Source organism: Coturnix japonica, chromosome 4, assembly GCF_001577835.2.
Source record: "Coturnix japonica isolate 7356 chromosome 4, Coturnix japonica 2.1, whole genome shotgun sequence".
Taxonomy (NCBI): domain Eukaryota; kingdom Metazoa; phylum Chordata; class Aves; order Galliformes; family Phasianidae; genus Coturnix; species Coturnix japonica.
The window spans coordinates 28,191,918-28,213,440 of record NC_029519.1 but is presented as its reverse complement, the minus strand read 5'-3'; the positions used below and the strand labels follow the sequence as shown (position 1 = coordinate 28,213,440).

Here is a 21,523-nt window from a genome sequence, read left to right as displayed (position 1 = left end):
CAACTAGATATTAAGCAGCCTAGCTGATTTACATACCATGTAACCAAACAACTGGGGTAGTTTCTCAGGTAATGCAATGATGCAACTGGGCTCAAGGTACCGCAATGCGATGCATAATGCACATCTACCAAACACAAGTTGAACCAACTCCCAATTATCTTCCTGACAGAGCTACCTGGCTAGTACACACATTACCTGTGTGTACTATTACATAGTACCTGCATTAGCAGGTAGTCTGGACCTGTCTATAGCCAGTTTGTAGCTACAACGTATTGACAACACTGCTACCTTTGGTAGTAGCTGAAGACATTACAGAGAATATTTTTTAGAATTCAAAAGCAGAAAAATTATTTTCAGATCCCACTGAAACTCAGTGCTGTATGTCCTGGAACTGTGACTTCAGCTGCAGCAATTCAGCCTTCATCATAGTTCTATCATGAGTAATTGCTTATTAGGTTATTCTGCAGTTCACCACAGTTCCCAGACAAGCACTACATTTCTCTGCAACGATTACAGTCTCTTAAAAATTCCAGCTCTCCTCTTTGTTCAGATGCCTGAAATAGGAATAAATAAATAAATAAATAAAGTTACTGTACTTAGGAGAAATTGAATGCTTTGCATGTAGTTTTCAATAATAATACTGCATTTTTGGATCTTACAATAAAAATGTCAGCAAATAGTTTCCATCTACTGTGTCAGGGTCAAGTCAGGTCCTCAGTGCACATTTTGAGGTACTGAATTAGAGAAGTGCTGTGATTCTTCTGATACACTGTGATTCACATTCAAAATTAGATGTAAACAACTGTGATTGTATTCAATTTTGTTTTTGCTTTGCTTTCTTTTCAGTAGAGGATAAATTCTTTGCTGGAGATATAGCTCAAGAGCTTTCTTAGCTTTGGTAGCATATTATTCAAATTAACACAGCTTAAGCTTTCTAAGCAGATGCACTTTAAATACTTTTTATCCAATACATTTAATTTCATATTTGATGTGAGGAAATGCACAGGGATTACTTATCTCTAGTGAATTTAATCTGATGGCAGGCATGCTGAATTTCTTGCAAACTCTTTATAAACCTGGCATTGAGACCATAAGTAGTTCTGAGTTTATTTCTAAAACTTGCACTTACAGCTGCTGTAGGTATGTGCGCTCTTTTCTTCACAAATTAAGTAGTGTTGATCACTGACTTAATGACAGTTCACTGGTGAATCTCATTCTACTGTATAACAACTGGCCTTCATGCCCTGATCTCATGATTCTCCACGTGAAAAGATAATTGACTAACAACATTAGTAAAGGGAATAGGGTGGAGACAATCTGTAACACAAAATGAGTACTGACTTGCCTTCTTGGTACTGTGTGTACCCCCAAGCAATAAAATTTCAGGAAAATGATTACTTTTCAGGCCAACAGTCAGAACTGAGTTGTACACTCTGCCTCTCTGTATGCTGCTATCACAAACTGCATGCAGAAACAAGACTCTTTTTCTTTGGCATTTTAAGTCAGGTAAGTTTACAAGTATTTAATGCTATTAACACCGCAGTATTCCAGATTCAAGTGAACTAGAAGAATACTCTAGTGCAGTGGTGACCTGAGACTTCAGTCCAGTTGAATGTAACAGTAGAGTGCATTAGCTGTTCTCATAAAATATTTGCTTTAATTTTAGTTCTCCATTTCTCTTACAGCTCTGTAATCTTCAAGTAGAGAGGCCTAAGAGATTTCCCCTACAGAAGCAGGACTTGCCTCTTCTTCAGAATCAAAAGGTATATTTAGAACAGTTCACCCTACTCTTAAATATATGTTCCAAGACACTTGTCTATACTTTCCTTTCTCTGTACACTACTTGCTTCTTTACACGTTCCAAAGCAATTAAGCAAGCATGTACACACATGCACGCAAGTATACAAATGAAACAGGAAATGAAAAACCTAATGAAGTCAGACTGCATACTAACATCAATCCGCTGCAAAGATTGAAAGTATTATTAACATCTTACCATCATCCAGCTCAAGACAAAGATTGTACACAGCCAGAGGCCTCTTAGTACGTTGCCCCTGTCTTCTGGATTGCCTTGGTGGGGCATTTGGAGGAGATACTGACATTGAGATTGACTCAGGAAAAGTGACATCAGGCAAGGTTTTGAAAATCTGCAATCAAGAACACAAAGGGTGTTAATTATTTATCACGAAAAGCAACCTGTCTAATGCAACTGTAAGCCATTATCAAACAACCTTTGTTTTGGATCTCATTCAAAGCAGGCAGAAGCCAAAAATCCATTCCTTCAAGTCCGAGAGTATGCTATGGATCTTTAATGAGAGTTTTTAAAATAAATAAACAAATAGATGTAAAACGGAAACATGCAAGAGCACTTCCTATGCTTTAACCAAGCAACAAACCAATTAATCCAAAGGTAATACATGTGTGAATATGCTTGCCAGCTAGGGTGGGAGGGAAGGGGAAAGAAAGAGATGAACCAGCCACCAAAAAGTTTTCAAGTTTCAGCTAGGGCCTACAATGTTGCCAAAATACCCATTTTAATTTTCAAAACTTATGATGTCACTATAATATCTGCCAGATTAAATACGCATATATCATATTCTTGAAGAGAGCAAAGGGAAAATTCTGAGAAAAGGGATTTTTAATGAGAAATACCATAGTAACATACCATGTGAGATTTTTTTCAGTCAACTATTACATATTGAGTCATGTTTTTATTAACTGATGATACGCACAAAGACACATACAGAAAGAATTGCAATTCTTCATCACCATTTTATCCTTTGAATCATGACTATTAGCATATCACCACTTCATAGGCAATACCATGCCATTTCTCACTGGGTTAACCAGCAACACAAATCTGCTCAAACTGATAGTCTTTTAACTGACATATATGAGGCACAGTCTAACGATGTTGATTTACTTCTGGAAAATTATAAGTATGTCAATGCACAATACAACAGCAGCCTTTTACAACTGATCATGGAAGACTTCCATAAACAAATTAGGTCAGTATTTTTTTCATCAAATGGAAACCAGCTGATAAAGAAAAGCACAGACAACACCTGAACAAAAAAAGCCCTGTGTCTGTAGGGCACCTTACACCACATCAACACGGTAATATAACAAGATGCAACTTAACAATATGTTGTGTTCTTTTACTCTGTAATTTTAAGAAGTCAGGTATCCATACAGGAAATGTTAGTAAGAGTAGACTTGTAATGAATCTTCAAAGAACAAGCTTTTTATGAAGCAGATCCATGCAGATATGGCAAATAACACATTTTTGTATTATTACCGCACATCTCAGATCCAGTATGAAGTTAAAAGCTGGCCAGGCTATTCGACACATAAGAAAAATGCTATAATCATCTTGTGGTAAGGCACTGAAGACATCATGTCAAAATTATAAGAAATTCTATATGCGAGGTCTGTTAATCCTGAATAATACACATGTAGGAAGGAAATGACACAGGAACACACATATGCACTGCCTTATAACCACTTAATGATCACTCTCATAGTGGCGAAACGATGAAGGTACAGAATCATCAGAAACACCATTCTGAAAACTGTGGAAGAAGTATCAGAACACTGTAACTGTGCAGCAGCGAGCATGAAGCTCCAGTGGAAATACTAGCTTCCTTCCCAACAGGGAAATTTTCTGGAGAGGAAGACAAAATGGCAAAATTTGAACCCCAAACCAGTACTTAGAAAACTAGCTCCCACTTCTTCACATGCCTATGAACAGTGAGTATGAGAAAGAACCAAAATAATGCAACAACATACCTATAAACAAAATATTTATAAAAAAAGAAAGGATACCAGCTCAACCTGCTACTCCCCAGCACAAGCAGCATGGCTCTCAGACAGTGACAAAGCTCTAATTGCATTTAGAGTGTTAAAGCCATCTTTAAGCCACGATTCAATTTACAATAATGAAATCTAGCATGCACCTACATGGCACTTGGCTAGTGGTACCACACTGCCCCCTTATGTGGAAACATGAGACTAGACTGAGCAGTTTCAGGAATAAATATTTGCTTCTGAAAACTTCAGAAGCACTAAAAAAGCTTTAAATGCCATCTTTTCCATGGACTAAATGTTGAGTCTGGACCCTCTGGTAAACAGCCTGCTGCCAAGAGGTTGCAGCACATTGCTTACTATGTCACATTACCCAGCCATGTTTATTTGTACTGCCTTAACTGTATATCGCTACTGAAACTAATGATGGTGAGAAGAACAAGCATTACCCACAAATCCTTCATAAGAGATGAGCTTTCTTATATACATTTAGGTGACATAGCTTGCACTTAATTTCTTAAGCAACTCACACATATTTGCTTCAAATAAAATTAACAGCAAGCGTCAAAAAAGCAAAATTAATCAGGACAACTGTAAAGCTGATCCTTACTTAATGAGTAAGACAGTATGGCATTGAGTTGGAAGCAGAAAATGAATCCAAGCAGATTCCTAACAGTAAGTAGCTCTGTGATGTGAAAAAAAATAATTAGTGGTTTGCTGTTTTATAGGGGGAAAAAAAAAACACCTTACAAAACAAACAGGAGAAATAAGCCAGCAGCAAAATCCCGCTTCAAACAGCAGTACACCATTTGGCACATGCTAGTTACTAACTTGGCAACAGTACTCATGCCAGGTATCAGGAGCTCCTCAGAATATTTACCCCTCCTCTACTAACATAAAATTTAATGGCACTGAGTCTTCTCCTTTACTGCCAGGAGCTTCTCAGAAGACTGTTCTTCCTCTTCTGAGAATGGCTTACACTTCCCAGATTCTTCCTGAAATGGCCAGAGCTAAAACCTGGGTGATGTGAAAGAGCACTATCAGTATATCACCTCTACTGTTAATGTTTTGGGCTTGCCAGCAGCAGACCTGTGCATCAGTGTTTCCAACAGCAATGCTCATTGTAACTCAGTGCTATCCAGAACTGGGCAGGCTGAGTTCCCTTCCATATACAGACACCCAAACGGGAATCAGTCCTTAGTCCTCTCTCAACTTCTTGGCATGACAGACTGCTAAGGAAGTTTCACCTCTGGGCTAAATTCAGTAAGTGAGGTACTGTTTTCCAGGGAGCAAGGATTACCTCAAGAGAGCTCCAGGACAACACAAGGCCACCTGAACTCTTGCACTCAGTGAGACCAGGGCAAGTATACACAAAAACGATCCTCTTCCTCATGCATTCCTCTGATGCAATGCTGTTAGCTCCAGCACTTTGCCTCTGCCTTCTTCACTACCTGTCTCCATGGAGAAGAAAGGAACTCCTGAAAGTGGCATTTAAATATAAAATAGGTAATGTAGCCTCTTGACTACCTGCAAAGCAAACTGAAATCTCCAAGTATCGTACGCTGCCCTTTAAGTTTCTACTACAAACAAAAACCCCATCCAACACAACTAGAAAGATCATTAGTGTGGTTTTTGTTTGTTTGGTTTTATATAAAATAAATAGGAAACACGCTCACATTTTGCATTAAAGTTCTGTAAACATTATTGCCCTTTCAAGTTGCTCATTATTTGAACTCGTACCTCCTTTGTTATTTTCTATGTGCCTTTTCAGTAGGAAAATAAAATCCAATACAGCTCATCCATAACTAGAGCTGCATTTTCAGCAGCGGACTTTTCTTTCTGCTGCAGATCCAAAGCAGATTGTGTAACAGTTTTGCAAAGGTAAGCATCTGAAAAGCAAGGGGAAGGTCCACCCTTGCCCTAAAACATGCACAGACAGCATTCAGCTTCTCTTTCTTGCTTTAAATTCACTTAAATAGAAAAGTACCTTAATGGACATTTAATGGACAGAAGTATTGCAACATCTCACTGTTAATGGGGACACGGAAGCAAGCTTTAGTTCAGTTGTGGGGAGAAAAGTTAGGGTTTTGCTTGTTTTAATTCTAATTTGCTCCTATTCTTATTAATTATTTAAATATTATTTCAGTATAAATGTTTCACAGCTAATAAAAAACGCCCACTGTGAGAGATTGTTACCAAAAGTATGCTGACAATGCACAGCAGACAAAATTCAAAATCACATACAATCAGTGTATTATCAACATATACCAAAAATCCTACTAACATTTCAGCATTTTGATCCACTTGTACAACAGTATGGGTACACATATGACAAAGTTTCAGAATATCTTTTTCCATTGCAAACCACGGCTATCAGATGCATCATAAGGAAAATGCAGGTAGCCAATAGGGTAGAATTCCTCCCGTTTGAGGAACAGGCCTGGAACACACTATTTAATGGAAGACTTGTTTGCTACTTCAGATAAATCCTCCTTTCAAGTGAAAAAAAAAAAAAAAAAAAAAAAAGAATCAGACCTACTATTTGGAAGTTGCCATTGCTTACACAAAGACAAGAATAAAATTAGGTCTTTGCATTACCTCATTCAACAAGCAATAAAAATGTACTACACCAGACTCAAAGGTTAAGGGACTTTACAGTTACATACAGTGTTACACAGTTTTTGTGACGGGAGTCAAACGGCACAAGATTTATAGAATATGATTTATCTGCAATTTAGCTGTTAAGAGCATTAGCATCTTTCTCTTCAACTACTTGAGTGCAAATCTGGAAGTTAAGTAAAACGATTTACATACGGGAGAACACTACCACGTAGCACTCAAAGTGCATGGGAACAAAACAAAAATCTTATCCAACAACATATCTGATTGTTTGTCATTCCTATCCCAATTAGCTCATTATTTCAAATGGTTGTTTAGGTTTGATCTTATATGAAAAGCATAATATAGAGATGCACACTGAGTTAAGTGGTAGATCAGTCTTCATGCCCACAGTGTTAAAGTTACAAAAAAAAAGAAAAAAAAAAAAGATGAGATTCTTGTTGAGCTACTTAAAACAGCAGCATGTTTGACCTATTTTGCTCTATGCAATCGTACGGAATGAATACTTCATAGGGCTAAACAAACCAACCACAAACCGTCTTGGATATGTCCCGCTAATAACAGCCCTCTCTACAGCAGTGAGCCCAAGACCATCCCTACACACAACCATTCCAATTCCTAAACCTGTGTCCCACAAAGTCTGTGGAAGCATTTCTTGGGAGTAATGAGCCAAATTCAACATACTGTCGCACTGTATTCCACCAGCAGATCCATGTGGCAGCAGCCCAAGGAATTCTGCCAGATTCCTCTTAATCTGCAACAACAGTGTTGGCCTCTAGATCCTGAGCTCTCGCTAGAGCTGATTTTAGAAATTCAAAAAACCCATGGCTAGGAATATCTAACTAGGCCTATTCCACAACTTTCTGACTATGTGTATAGTTCTACATAGAAATGTAGATTAGATTCTGCTGCTATGAGTGAATACTGATCTGTTCTTTCTGGTCTCAAGCAGAACTAATTAATGAATTTCAGTACATTTGCCAGGGATCACTTTAGGAAAAGACCCAGACATCAGGTCATTTCTGTCTGCTTTGTATCACTGGGGTAATTAAAATTTCCTCTAAAAATCTGTGGGAGGCAAACAGCAAAGACAGAGTGAGATGAAAAAGAGGGGAGAAAAAAAACAGAAGCTTAGTAATAGAGCTAATGAGGACAAACTTACAAAAATTATTAACATCTTAAAGTTGTGTCATAATTTTCTTGCAAGAGAAATCCCCCATTCACACCCATAACACCTGCTATATAGAACATGCATCTATTTCTCTGGATATATGGAAAACAATCAGAATTCCAAAAGTTGCTCTAGTACAAAAGGAGACTAAAAAAAGCAAAGTCTATTTTGAATACTTTGAAATTCAGCTCCTCTTCAACAATCATCTTTTTAGAGGAAAGTATTTTTCCAGACAAGAACACCAGTACCAGTTTTATCTGGTAATTTCCATTTAGCATTTGATTTGCAATTGGTAAATAAAAGAAACAAACACAGACACACTAAGTGATATTTACTGCACAATATAAAGATGCCACCTTGGCAACATATACTGCTGTTGCCAAGGTGGCATCTTATATATGGCTTTTGTACTCCTTACACTTCCATGACAATTGCCTATACGGTATATGCTGATCTGACTATTTTATGAATTAGCAGCTAAAGGATAGGGGCAAAAGAAACTTATCACCACCATGCTCTTTTCTAGACTTAGTTTCTTCTCAGTGTAATGTGAACTCAATTCAGGTTTATATTTTGAACAATAAAATCCATATTCAGTTAAATGCACAGTTCTACAGGTTCTTTTTGTTTTGTGTTTTGTTTTGTTTTTTAATTTAAAGAGATTGCAGAAGGTAACTCAAGCTACTAAAAGTTAAGTTTATTCGTAATAGACTTCTGGAAATACAGGATTATATCTAAACTGATTGCATCAATTCTAACAGTTTAATAAAATCCCTAAATTGAGACATTGGAATATATACATGTTTAAATTAAAGTTTCTTTTTTGCATTTAAACGTACTAAATAGTGTTAGATTAATCTGTTTCATTTTTGGTATTAGTCAACTTGATCTGTTTCTTATGGTTCTCAAACACAAGTCAAAAATACATGCACTAGAAATTATTGACGTTTACATGGAATCTTTGTTCAGTATATATAAAATGAAGCTTATTATTTCTCAATATCACATCAAATATTTTTTAAAATATAAAATTCAATTATAAAAATTAATTACTTGATTAGAATCTTTAAGTAACTTAACTTCCCAAGGTTATCACTGCATCAACCTCTTCAGTATAGATATGCCTGCCTTGAAGTAAACATCCTAACTTTTGTGCTTTATCAGACATACACTATACAGTATGATCTACTGTACACTGTCTTCTATGAGGCTGCAGAGGATGCAGATTTTCTGAAGCTTTGGATTTTGATCCTAGAATTTCACTACAAACCACAAGACACCTTTATACAGTATTCACTGTCATCATATTTGGGGAAAAAAAAAAAAACAACCTCAGATCGAAAGTTGAGAGATGCCTGAAGTTAAACTTCTAGAGGGCCCCTTCCGAGAAAGTATCAATTATTGCTCCTGAAGTTGCCTAGTGCACTCCATTTACATTGCAACATTTACAGTGCAACAGAGTATGCAGCTTGAAAAGAACAGGAATAGAAATCATAGAGTAAAAAACAGGAAACATCCCTGCTTGGGAGACAAGAGACAACCCATAAAGCTCCAAAATAAACAACAACAACAAAGAAAACAACAACCCAAGGCATCCTTCTCTTCACTGCAAAGATATCGCTTGCTAAATGAAATACTTATTTTAGGGATCTGTGGGTGCCATGAATCTTAACCAGTTACTAAAACAGGAGTATCTGCTGTCTGCACCTCTTAATACAGTAAGATCTACTGCTCCAGACAAATTGCAAACTATTAGAATGACAAAAGAACCGAGCGAAGTTTGGGGTAAATCTGATGCATAGACATGTAGACTCCAACAGCCACCCATTTGGCCTGACTGCTTTTAACCCCGTAGTTCAAGTTGGAGCTTTAGTGAAGAAACTAAATATAGCCTACAAAATGTGACATTGCAGTCTGGAGGACAGATGTGAAAGGATGAAAGAAAAAAAAACATACCAAGGTTAGAAACATGTGTCCTTTGGTCGCTTGTAAATTATGAATTTGTTGATTCAGCCTTTCTAAAAGTAGTGTTACTGATACAACAACTGCAGCATCCACTGTATCATATCTCTCCACCTTTTAACAATTCATGAGAAGAATGCTCTGGATAGCAGCCCATTCACTGCTGTCATTTTATTCATTGAAGGACTGAAGGAAATGACAGAGTTAACAACACTCCAAGCTTGATATACCTACACATTTGTCCATCTCAACAGCAGAAACAGCATATGCGCCTTCCCTTCTATATTCACCTACTGTTACTTACATCAAGGAGAGTATTTTAAATAAGGTCATCCTTGCCTATTACAGTTATACACACTAGTTTTGTGTATCTCATTTAGTTACAGGAAATACCAGAAAGAACAACAACAAGCAAACAAATGAACAAATAAAAGCCTTTAAAGGAAAAGATTAAATACCTAATCCACTGACTTAGCTTTCTAAGATATAACATACTCTTACTTAGTTACTAGATGAAAAATAATGTAGAATGTGAATATTTCCATACATTTGCTCTTACAAAGAGCATGAGATGTCTTGAGAAGTTAAATGTGGCACTTAGAAATCTAAGTTAAGAGTTAGCAAAAGCAACAACCATGGCCAAACACACAAACACGATCTCTTCTTTCCTTGCAATAAAGAAATACAAATACAAATAAATATCTATGGTAAAATCTAGTTTTCTCCAAATTTTATACACAGTAATACTGATGATTACATATCAACAATAAAAACTTCCATTTGACACTCTACTACAATGTCACTGAAATGTCAAGCTATCTGGAAATGACACAGTTCCTACCATACCACACAACCCCGTCATTATATTTGTCATATAATTAACCCATTGCCACTACACGGATTTATATCTTCCCTAAACTGTACAGTTTTTTCTGGTCTTTGTTCTTATTAAAAAAAACTTTTCTTTTTTTTTTTTTATATCTTACATTATGACTTTGGAGGTAAAGAAAATATTCTCCATTGGTATTTCCAGCACCCACAACAATGAAGTACTGACCCTTAGTGTAAATGGAACGGATACAAACGTTGGAAATAAACATCAGCTGCCTGTCATATCTTGTTTATTCAAAACTCTGTTAAATAGATTGAAGTACACCAATCTCTTCAGTAGGGCAAAAGCTTACTAGAATTCTGAATACCGAATCACAAGCATACATTCCACTGTTACCCACTGTTCAGTCATTAGAAACAATCAGGCAGCACGCTACTTGGATCAATCTACTTAATTTAACAGGAAAAAATGCTTGCAAATTTAATGCTTTATTTACCAATGAAAGCTGCAGTCACAAACACAAATGAAGTTTTGATATACAGTCTTCTCACTATGCACAAACTGCATTAAAACTTAGCAAACAATAGTCTTTAAGCAGAACAAAGATTTTCAGTCAATTAGTGCTTCATATGTGGATCTCATACAGAGATTCTTGTATCCATAGAGTAAAGAAAGGATTTGAAGAGATTGGGAATATATATATTCCCATAGTGGAATGAAAGAGCTGCTGTCACTTCCACCCAAAAAATGTGAAGTCAATTTGTTTTCTGTGCCTGCTGCTCTTTCTGCTTTATAACCAGACAATCATTAAAGCACACGCTTTTACTACAGGAATAGCTTCAATGACACTTCTGACGAGTTACATGCTTGAATATAAGCAGATGCTAAACACCCTCCCAAAGTAAGGCCAAATCCTTGCAAATTTTGCTTTACTGGAGATCACTTATTATTATTATTATTCTTTTTATTATTATTATTATTTCCCCCCTCAAGTCAAATGCTTATTATTGACTTGGGAAACATTCAGCTTGGGTAGGTTTCAAATTGCTACACCACAGCAAACCACCACAATTACAGTACACTGCTTCCTGTTCTTCCATTGCAGCCAATGGCTATGCAATGTGGAAAAAAAAGCTAAAAGAAGTCCACTATAGTATTTCACATACGTCCAGTTACTCTCTGTTACTATCATTTCAAAAGACATTCTTTAATATCAAAACACAGTCTCAGTTTAGAGGATGGCAGTGCCACTATGCCCTGAAGGCTCTTAACCATTTACCTGTAATAGAAACACTTTAAACATGCAATGGTTGCGCTGGGGAGACACACAGACACACTTAAGTGCTGCTCCCTGCTCTCAGATGAACATCTGACTTCACTTGCTTTTATTTTTCCCATCTGATGAACACTGAAAGTATTATGTACTGTAATATGTTTTAAGACTAAGAATTTTCCAAATATTACTGAATGAAGTTGATGTTGGCTTAAGAGCTCAGTAGCACTTTTTTTCCCCTTAGTTTAAAAAGAAAATTATAAATGGGTCTACTTAAACTAAAAAACAAAATAAAACATGTTTCATTAAAAAAAAAAAATGTTCCATACAACAGTTTTAAGCAAAACATAACACCAAAATAAAGACGTATTTTGTTCACTGTATGTAAAACTTTTGCCATTTCTGTGGAGATGAATATGGAAAACAATATTTTCACTGGAAGTATAGAGTTTTTCAAAACCAACATCTTTCAGCAAACTTACCTGTAAGTTGATAGAATTAAAGAAAACATTACAATTTGCCATGCCTATTCCCTTTCAGAAGACTCAGTCTCATTTAACAGACTTCTGTCAAGCTCCCCTCTTTTCTTTTTTCCAATTTACTTGCACTGTAATTTTCATTTTCTTTCTGTTTTTCCAATCTTGGTATTTGTACTCACTATTCTTTCCTCCCCCATACACCGGTTTACGTTTTCCAGTCCCACTGAGATTTTTTATTCCAACCTCCTCCCTCATCTTCTTTCATTTCTTAGCCTTTTTTTTCCCCCTTAAAATAACGCTCAGGGAATTGAGAAACCAAAGTGGATCGTATTACCACAGAGGCATTTCTCAATGGCAAATAAATAACTCCTCTGAATACCGACATTCATTCCAATGAGATCCCAAAATATTACAATGAACAGAAAGAACACATGCACGCTATTCAGGCAATTGTGATGCGTACTGCTTTTCTTCCTCAGTGCAAGTCAGAAAGCAAGAACAGAAGACCTGAGAAGACCAAGATTTCCAGTCTGTGAAACCCTTGGCAAGAAAAACTAATTCATACCCATGAAATTAATTTAGGAGAAGATAGGAAAAGAAAGCAAAAAATGTTTTGGTTCAAATTGATGATCACGATTCATCGCAGGATTACCTAAGGAGCAAGACAAAGATTGTTCCAGGCACTGTACAAACACAGCTGCAGTAAGGATGAGTTCATTAACTCAGAAAGTGAAAATCAAGGAAAAGTTCAGCTTCACAGTAAAATGAACATAATGATGAAACACAAAAATGAATTTCTTGATGTTTTTTTAGTTAAGGGAAGGACATGGGTCACAGAAATCAAAAAAGACCAGACAGATATGGCTAAAGAGAAGAGGACAAGACAGCCAAATAGGAAATTACACTGTTGTTAAGTACATGCAAAGCAAAGGTGATTAAGAGTGTGTACAGCCAGTCAGCAAAAAAACATCACAATTCCTTGCAAAACAACAGTCCATTCAATACCAAAGCTGAACATGCTTCTACTTTGTCTGGCATATCTGGCTGGCCTCCCCCTAGAGCTATATGGCAGATGCATGCAAGACAATCTGTAAGTCTTATTCTCCTCTGTGCCAGCCTCTTTTCTACTAGTGATTCTGAGCATCCTGGATAAAATATCAGCTTGGAACTATATTTTGCATTTTCTTTCACAGTAGAAATGTCTTTCCAAAGCTTATCTTCTGCCTGGAGACTAAGAAATACTCTGCCAAGAGATTTATCCACAACTGATGAGAACAAAAGCTAAACAATTATTTCCTTAACACTATTCTGTTCTCATTGTCATCTTAATGACTGTGCAATTCCTAGTCCCCCTCAAGTGATACATCTGCTGCACAACCTAGTGTCCAGCATTCAAATCTCAGCACTCAGACTTTGCAAAACATACTGTCCTCAATCTACTATGATCAGTTAATAGCCACAGACTGGATGTATGTACGCAGACTTTAGACAAAGTGAAAACTGCACTTGTTGGTTTCTAGCTAGCAGGAAAAGAGCTTAAAAAAAAAAAAAAAAAAAACAGCTCATGCACTATGCGAGATATTCTTATCTCAGGGCAAATCTCCATATCCATATCCAGGTTCCCATATATAAACTGCACTGAAATTCTCTAATTAGGACTCAAAGAATGATGACAGTGCAATGACAGGATTTCAAAGCCAATAACACAATCATGTTATCCTCCCCAAAAAGACCGTAGAGTTCCTTCTGTAAAGCCGTACACAGAGCAAGACGAAATTATACTAAATGTTTGAGAAATCACAGTCATTTTTACCACTTGGCTTACCAAATTACTGTATTTAAACGGTAAATAACAATGGCTATTGTTCCTACAGTTTGGAATTTTATTAACCATTTCATTTGCTACATTTGCTGCAGTCTGCCAGAGACATATTACATAGACGTGAAGCTTGATGTGTTGCTTTAAGTTTCTGCCAGTATATCTCTATCTTGACCCTATCACATCTCTATAGTTCCAGCATTGGATTATATTAGTAGATGCTCCTAAAAATGCCCTCACAGATCAGAAAGCCCTTCAGAGAACGGCCCTTCAGTATCTAACAGGGCATTATAAGAAAGAAGGGGACAGACACTTTATCAAAGTCTGCTGTATGATAGGACAAGGGGAAACTATTTCAAACCCAAGGACGAAAGATTTAGACTGGATAAAAGATGAAAATATTTACAATGAGAGTAGTAGGGCACTGGAGCAGGTTGCCATAAATGTGATGGATGCCTCATACCTGGAGACACTCAAGTTCAGGGAATGGGTAGGGCACTGAACAACCTGATGTAGCTGTAGGCATCCCTGTTCATTGCAGGGGAGCTGGAAGAGATTACCTTTAAAGGGCTCGTCCAACAGAAACAATTCTGTGAAAATTATCAGAGTAGTGGTTGATGAAATGTTTTAAAGTATCTAACTTATAGCTGGTGATTTTTCCCAGACTTTGCCAGAGATATTAAAGCAAACAAATAAAACCACAATACTTAGAAAGACTGAAATGCATAGAATTTCAAAATAATTTAAAATAAACAGACATTCAAAAAGCCTGTTAGCTGATAACAGTATTTTCTTGGTCCATCCTAAGAGAAGGAGATACACTTTTAAAGGCAATATATTCAATCTGACTATACTTTTCTCATTATGTTCTAAAGTATAATACTCTTTTCCCTTTGCTATAAAATGTAAACACACAAAGTATAAATACACAGAGGTCACACAGGCCTCCTTCCCTCTTTGAAGCAGATCTAGTGTGGGAGAGAAGCTGCTGCAGGCAGACCACTCCTGGCAACTTCACTGTTAGAAATTACAGCGAAAAGACAAATCTCCTCAAAAAAGTTACAGCCTTCCAGTTCTAAAGAAGACATGAAGACAATGAGTTATGGAAAATGATACAGTATCATTCTGATGCATTTTCAGTTCTTTGCTTCCCTGCATTTTCAGAAGAGCCAGAAAGGCCAGCACAACTAATGTTTCAAATGTTGAAGTTGACCTCCAGTTTCTAAGGGCACGTGACTGAGAAGGCATATCAATAAACTGGTGCTAATCTGTGGTGTCTAGTGATTTTAGTAGGCAGAACTAAACCCAGCTTCCATATGCCATTAAAATACCTTTAATCCACTTACTCTCTATTCACTTTTTCTTGATCTGTGTGGCCATTATAATAACTACAAAATCATGAGCTTACTGCACCATTTAGTTTCATTTATAAGGTTAAAAAGAGCTTACACCTCTTAGAATATTTATCTCTTAGGACTTAAGCCACATCTGCTGCTGAATCATTTCCCAGTAGAAAAGAACTGTATCTGCTCAAGGTGTATGTGTGGGCAGCATCACACCCTAAGTCAACTAAGCCAACAAAACACACCATGTAGATAAAGCAATGCCAAAAGAAGTTTTGTCTAGCATGTACCATGCAGAGAGGCAGCACAACTGTAAGTAAAACTTGTGGCAGATGTTGTTTAGAGTAGATAAGACTTGACTTAGGCAGCCAATTTCAACACTGTTAACCTTTAAAAGAAATAATGATTTCATTGCTCAGACTGCTTAAGATAGAAAGAAAAGAAGGTGCTAGAAGTTTTCCAAAGCATTTTATTCTTCTTTTCTTTTTTTTTTTTTTAAACTAGGAATGATGGAGACACTGCATATCTTCCCAGCTCAGATCTTCAAGTCTTAAACATCCAGTTCCAGAAATCAGCTAAGTCACAGAAGGACTTCTAAAGAAGCACCCAAACAAGAAGGCACTAGTAACATATCTTCTATAGATAAGTCATCTCAGTAACTGGCAGCTGCCACAGCAACAGCTATTTCTATTTTCAGTATTACCTCAAACACAGGGCTTAAAATAACACATATTCAGCTGAAAACAAAATAAATGTTAATACCTGGCTCCCTCATAATGCTTTTTACCCCAAAACCTCACAGTACAGTAAAGTCTTATTTTGCTGTGTGAACTCTGGGAAAAATTAAGACACAGAACAATTAATCCAGTGAAACCCCTGATCAAGGTATTTGAAGTAAGAGCTAACAGCTTCTTCTTTTCCAGTCACTTCTGCTCACAAACAAAACATAAACAAATATGATAATGGAAATCCATTCGCATTAAGAAGCACAGCTACTGCCAGGAAATATGCTTTCAGAAAACTAAGTTCACCTATGAACCAGTATATTTATTGAGTATAAAACAACAAAAGCTTACAGTATACAGAGGACATTCTTTAATTTGTAACCGTTTTCAACCCCGTGCTAAACATTCAGCCAAACAGATTATTTTAAAAACTGTTCAGAAATACCGAGATGTATCAAAACTTACCTTCTCATGGTTTTCTATGAGGATTTCAACAACGATATTCTGAAACTTCAGGTCCATGATAGCTGCTACAGTTTCTTCCTGAGGCCTCATTAAGGTTGGTCCAAATACCACCCCCAGATTTGCCACAGTCATTAGATTCCTCTTGGCATGCTTTGAAACACTTTCAGAAAAGAATTGAAGGAAAAAACAGGAAATAGGTTATGAAAAATTTCCATTACTGTTGGAAACTGCAGTCCACTTTACAAATGAAAACATTACATTTCCTTAATTCATCTTTTAGAAGTTTGTTTTCTGCAAAATTTCTTCAAATAAAGTCATACTGAACGCTGGAAAACAGAAAAACCATTCTTCTACTGGCAATTCTAAAACAAAAGCAGCCTCTTTCCGAACCTAAATATATAAAATGCACTTAGCCTTGGACCAGGGCAAGTGTGAAACCAACTTAAATTTGCTAACAGATCTCCACTATTCACTTTGCCAGAATTTGCAAAGAGAAAGTATAATGTTCACCTTCTCACTTCAATCAAACCCTCAACTGCTGGCAGGACCGCTAAAGTAAATACTTACATGGCTTCATTAACGGATTAGATTTCTGCCATTCCCTCCAAAGTATACACAGCATGAGTCAAACGTCTTGTCTGCTTTTGCATGTTTGATTCTTGGTGTTGTGTATGACAGCACTGAGACGGGCTTCAGCTCCAGCCACACTAACTAGGCTCTTTGCAGTTCAAGAAAGATAAGGACAAGGGTTCTGACAAGGCAGAAAAGCAGGTCATAACACTTACTTAGCTAAATGTTTCACCAAAATGTCCAGCATCTCTTTATTTTTTTCTGGGAGTTTATGAACCAAGAAGTGAACAGCATTTACTCGAGATTCAGGACTCCCGCTTTCTACAGGACAAAGAAACAAATAAGCTGCTCAGAACAAACAAACAAACAAAAGCAGAAAAAAAAAGCTACTTCCACTCCTGCATAGAAACATACTGCATACACTTTGCTTCAACTTACATATTCTACTTTATGCTCAAGCATTACTGATCACCCTCATCACAAGAGTTCAGTTTTGTTGGTACTATTTTGTTGGCGTTTTATGTTCTGTATAATTAAATGACTTTTGCTTGTATGGATTTCACTAGTACACAGATAAAAATAAGAATCTGTAAAAAATGGAAACAAACCACCTATCCACTTCTCAAGGTTATACTAAATCATAAAATTAAACCCAAACAGTGGTTTGTGAAAAGGGCAGAAGTATTTCTCTTGCATACAATATACTGAGTAAAAGGTATATAAACAGAAAAATTTAGCACCTACTGAGAATGCAAGAAGCTTTGATTGCTCATCAGGTCCCATTTTAATCTAAGGCAACATTAATTACTAAGCGTATTTCATATATAAAACACCCAACATATTTCTTCAGTGCATACTGCTGAAGATTTTTTGCCATTATTCCTTGCACACTGCAAATAAAGTGACGTTTTTCCATTCTTTTGCAGTGGACATCAGTGCATAGATTTCAAGATAAAAAGTTACCAAAACACAAAATGTTTAGCTCTTGGTCATCTAATCAAAGTTCAGACAGCCATAAGAACTTAAGCCTTCTTTAAAACAATAATACTTCATATACACTGAATACCTATTTTTAAGCTCACTTTAACACAGATCTGCACTGTTGATTAGATTTACCTCCCTACTACATATACTCAGCCTCTGAAGAAAATTGTTTAGTATTTATTGTTTAGTATCTATACTGTTTAGAACACGTAACTTTGAATGATTTCTTCTTTGAAGGTGACTAGATAAAAATAGAGAAGGGAAAACACGATGAGAAACTGCTGGCAAAGCTTCATAGATCAAGAAATTACTTACTTAATCCTTTCCAATCCTAGTGGGCAGACTTACCATTTAGGTAATACAATCTTGAATTTTGTTTAAGCACTTGGCTTCTGAAATATGGTTTGGCAATTAATTGCATGGGCTAATTCTCATTATGAATTAAAGACTACAAACAAACACAGTCTGCAGTCTTAAAAAGTCATTAAAGCAAACCGAAGAAGATAAAACAATTGTCTCAAAGTTTATTTTAATTTTGCTTTTTATGGTTTGCCAGAAGCGCTACGGGCTGGAAAGAAAATCATCTATATATCTGTTTGATACTTTGCCAAAAATTACTTATACTGTTTCTGTCAGTCCTCTTCCAAAAAATTCCATGTATATTAGATATAATACAGATGAACTACAAGTGCTGTTCTGTCTTTTCCAAGTTTGTGTTTGAATTGCCAATAGTGTAATCTGTCCTGTTCATTCCTTTCTTCCACTAATACATGAGGAACATTCAAGGCAGCCTGGATACAGACCTAACAAGGCACTGAAAGCAAGGGTCAGGCAGCTGTGCATTAAAGATTTAAATGAGCCTGAGTTAGTGTCTTTTCTTTTACCAAGCATTGTAAAATGGAAGAAAAAAAAAAAAAAGAAAAAAAATCTCAGTCCAAGTATATGTTCATTATTATATAATTAAGGTAATTAGTTGGACTGCATAACTGAAAAACTTACAAATAAAAGTGAAAAACATGCTATGCTATGCCTGTCACAAATTTGTCTGCTACCACACACTGTACGTGACACACAGTACATCTGAACACACATTAAAGTTTCTATTTTGTTAAAAATTCTATGATTTCTGATTTCTGTATTTTTACTAGGTTGAAGAACTTCTTTCTGAAACTGCATTTGCACATCCTCCTAAGGCTACGACATTGCTATGAAAAAAGATTTCTATTTGAACTCCTGTCAAATATTTACTGGCAGGAATGATGAATTCTCCGTGCAACTCATAAGTCATCAGTGGCTCTGGAAGGCTTCTGTAAAACAAGAATAACATAGTAAATGTATTTACATTCCATTCTACCTGTATTTATTCTAAGCAGTAAACCTTTTTAAATATTCAGTAGTACAGTCATTGCACTGGAAGAAACACTGTTATGATGGCCCATGTTTTCAGTGATTCCTAGTGTGCACAGAAAACACAAAAGTCAGGAGAGGATGAAGAACATAAGACTAAACATACGCATTCGTATCCCATGAGCTGAAGCGAAGCCTCCCATGTATTGTAAGCACCTCTCTAACATACAATGCTGAATGTATCAGTTTCACTGAATTACATATTATGTAATATGGTGGAGGAGTCGCTGTCCCTGGCAGTGCTCAAAAGGCATCTGGATGAGGAGCTACAAGATATGGTTTAGTAGCTTGTGGTAGTAATGGTGATGGGAGGACAGCCGGACTAGGTGATCTTGTAGGTCCTTTCCAACACTGTGATTCTAAGATTCAATGATTCAACTTTTGTTGGGGTTTTAAAAATACATCATAACCATAAAATAGTGCTCTGTTGTAAGTAAACTAAAACCATTAAATTTGCTGACCAGCAGCCATCTGCAAATAATACCAAAGCCTTTGCAAATGGAAAACTAAAACTGAGAACTTTAGTCATCAATATAAAATGCACTGAATAATGCAATTCAGATTTCAAACATGAGAGTTAAAACCTTGATTCATTAAGCTCACTTCAATGACGCTTATGAAATATTGGAATAAACACTTAGGCAGGAAATACCATAGGCAGGAAATACTTCATCAAATGCACACATTTTCTGATTCTTACATTTCCTAAAACCCTTATCTTCAAAATATTTCTTCGGCATTCCTTGATAGTGGTTTCTATATTAAAACCAGAAAACTAATAATACTAAATTTACAACACATACAAGAAATATAGTAAAGTTCTTGGGCAATTTAGTAAAATATCTTGATCGGGAATCAGCCAAGCCACTTGAACAGAGAACAACTAAAATTCTTACTTCTAATATTCAGAATACTGTTAACATTTCATCTAGAAAACCAGGAGCAAGGTTGAGAAAAAAAAGAGAGAAAAACTCAAAATTTCATAAATGTTCCCATTTTCATTCTACTATATTCAAACACCAAAAGGCAGAAAACTTGCAATAATCTCAGCTTTCAGAAAGTTTACTGACAATTCAGATCTCTGAACCACCACTGATGTTCCTATACATATAACATAACAACTTTTCACATTATCACAAATATTAGTTTTGCTAATTATTCTGCTCGCCCCAAGACAATCAGCAAACACAGTATTTGCAGAAAATGCACCACTGTTCATAAAAGAAAAAGAACATATGCTACGTTACCTGCTTTTCTTAACACACGGCATAAGAAAATAAAAACTTGATGGTATGAAAAAAAAAATGAGAGAGAAGCTCACCGCAGATATTGTTTCAAAGCACTAGTAATTGTCTTCACTTCCCAGTCTACAGAGTTTTCCAGGTCAACTTCATTGCAGGTTTTTGCATCTAGAAAATATTCAGAAATTGAAGAGAAATGTGAAAAAACTGATGCTAAATCAATGTCTTAAAAGAACAGGAACACATTAAACTTGATTGTGTATTTGCTCAAGTAGTATTTTTCATTTTATTCTATAATTAATAAAACATGATGAAAGTAGTGAGGGGTCCCATCCACTTCCCTCCCTCCCTTTAGACATTTATAAGCACTGATACAATCTCCTCTCAGTCTTCTTTTCTCTTGGGTCAAAATTCCCAGGTCTCCCAGCTTTTTTCTCATACAGGAAATGCTCTAGACCCCTAGTCATCTTTACAGCTCTCAAGTGGCTTCTCCCTTTCCTTTCTTTTGCTGGGAAGTCCAGAATGGAATCGATCAGCTGAAGATTTTTTGAGGCATTATTATGTGTTTTGCAATGTTTTATCATTATAAAGAACAACAACAACAAAAGGTAAGTTTAAAAACAGGAAGTAATAGTTATTTGACAGTCATACACCAGCTACATACACTGGTATGTAGCCAAATTAGTGCAATATATTTTGTAACTTCAAGTGCTCAAGCATTATTATTATTGCATATTCCTGTTGGTTGCTGCAGTAAACTACAATGAGAGTGAATGACACAGATTATGTGTTAAACCATTCATACAACTCAAAATTCGTTTTTACTTTT

The 21,523-nt window shown here is 36.2% G+C and overlaps 1 protein-coding gene across 4 annotated transcripts in view; it reads right to left on the bottom strand.

Annotated features, from left to right (window-relative positions):
- The window catches only part of ARHGAP10 (Rho GTPase activating protein 10), a 127,701-nt gene that overhangs the window by 36,882 nt on the left and 69,296 nt on the right, over nt 1–21,523 (bottom strand). For all 4 annotated transcript variants that reach the window (XM_032444511.1, XM_015861096.2, XM_015861094.1 and 1 more), the window contains 5 exons: nt 20,775–20,862; nt 19,295–19,353; nt 17,278–17,383; nt 16,493–16,652; nt 1,997–2,147 (listed from right to left, as the gene is read on the bottom strand). In XM_032444511.1, coding sequence (XP_032300402.1) covers nt 1,997–2,147; nt 16,493–16,652; nt 17,278–17,383; nt 19,295–19,353; nt 20,775–20,862 — 564 coding nt within the window. The remainder of the gene's footprint in view (nt 1–1,996; nt 2,148–16,492; nt 16,653–17,277; nt 17,384–19,294; nt 19,354–20,774; nt 20,863–21,523) is intronic.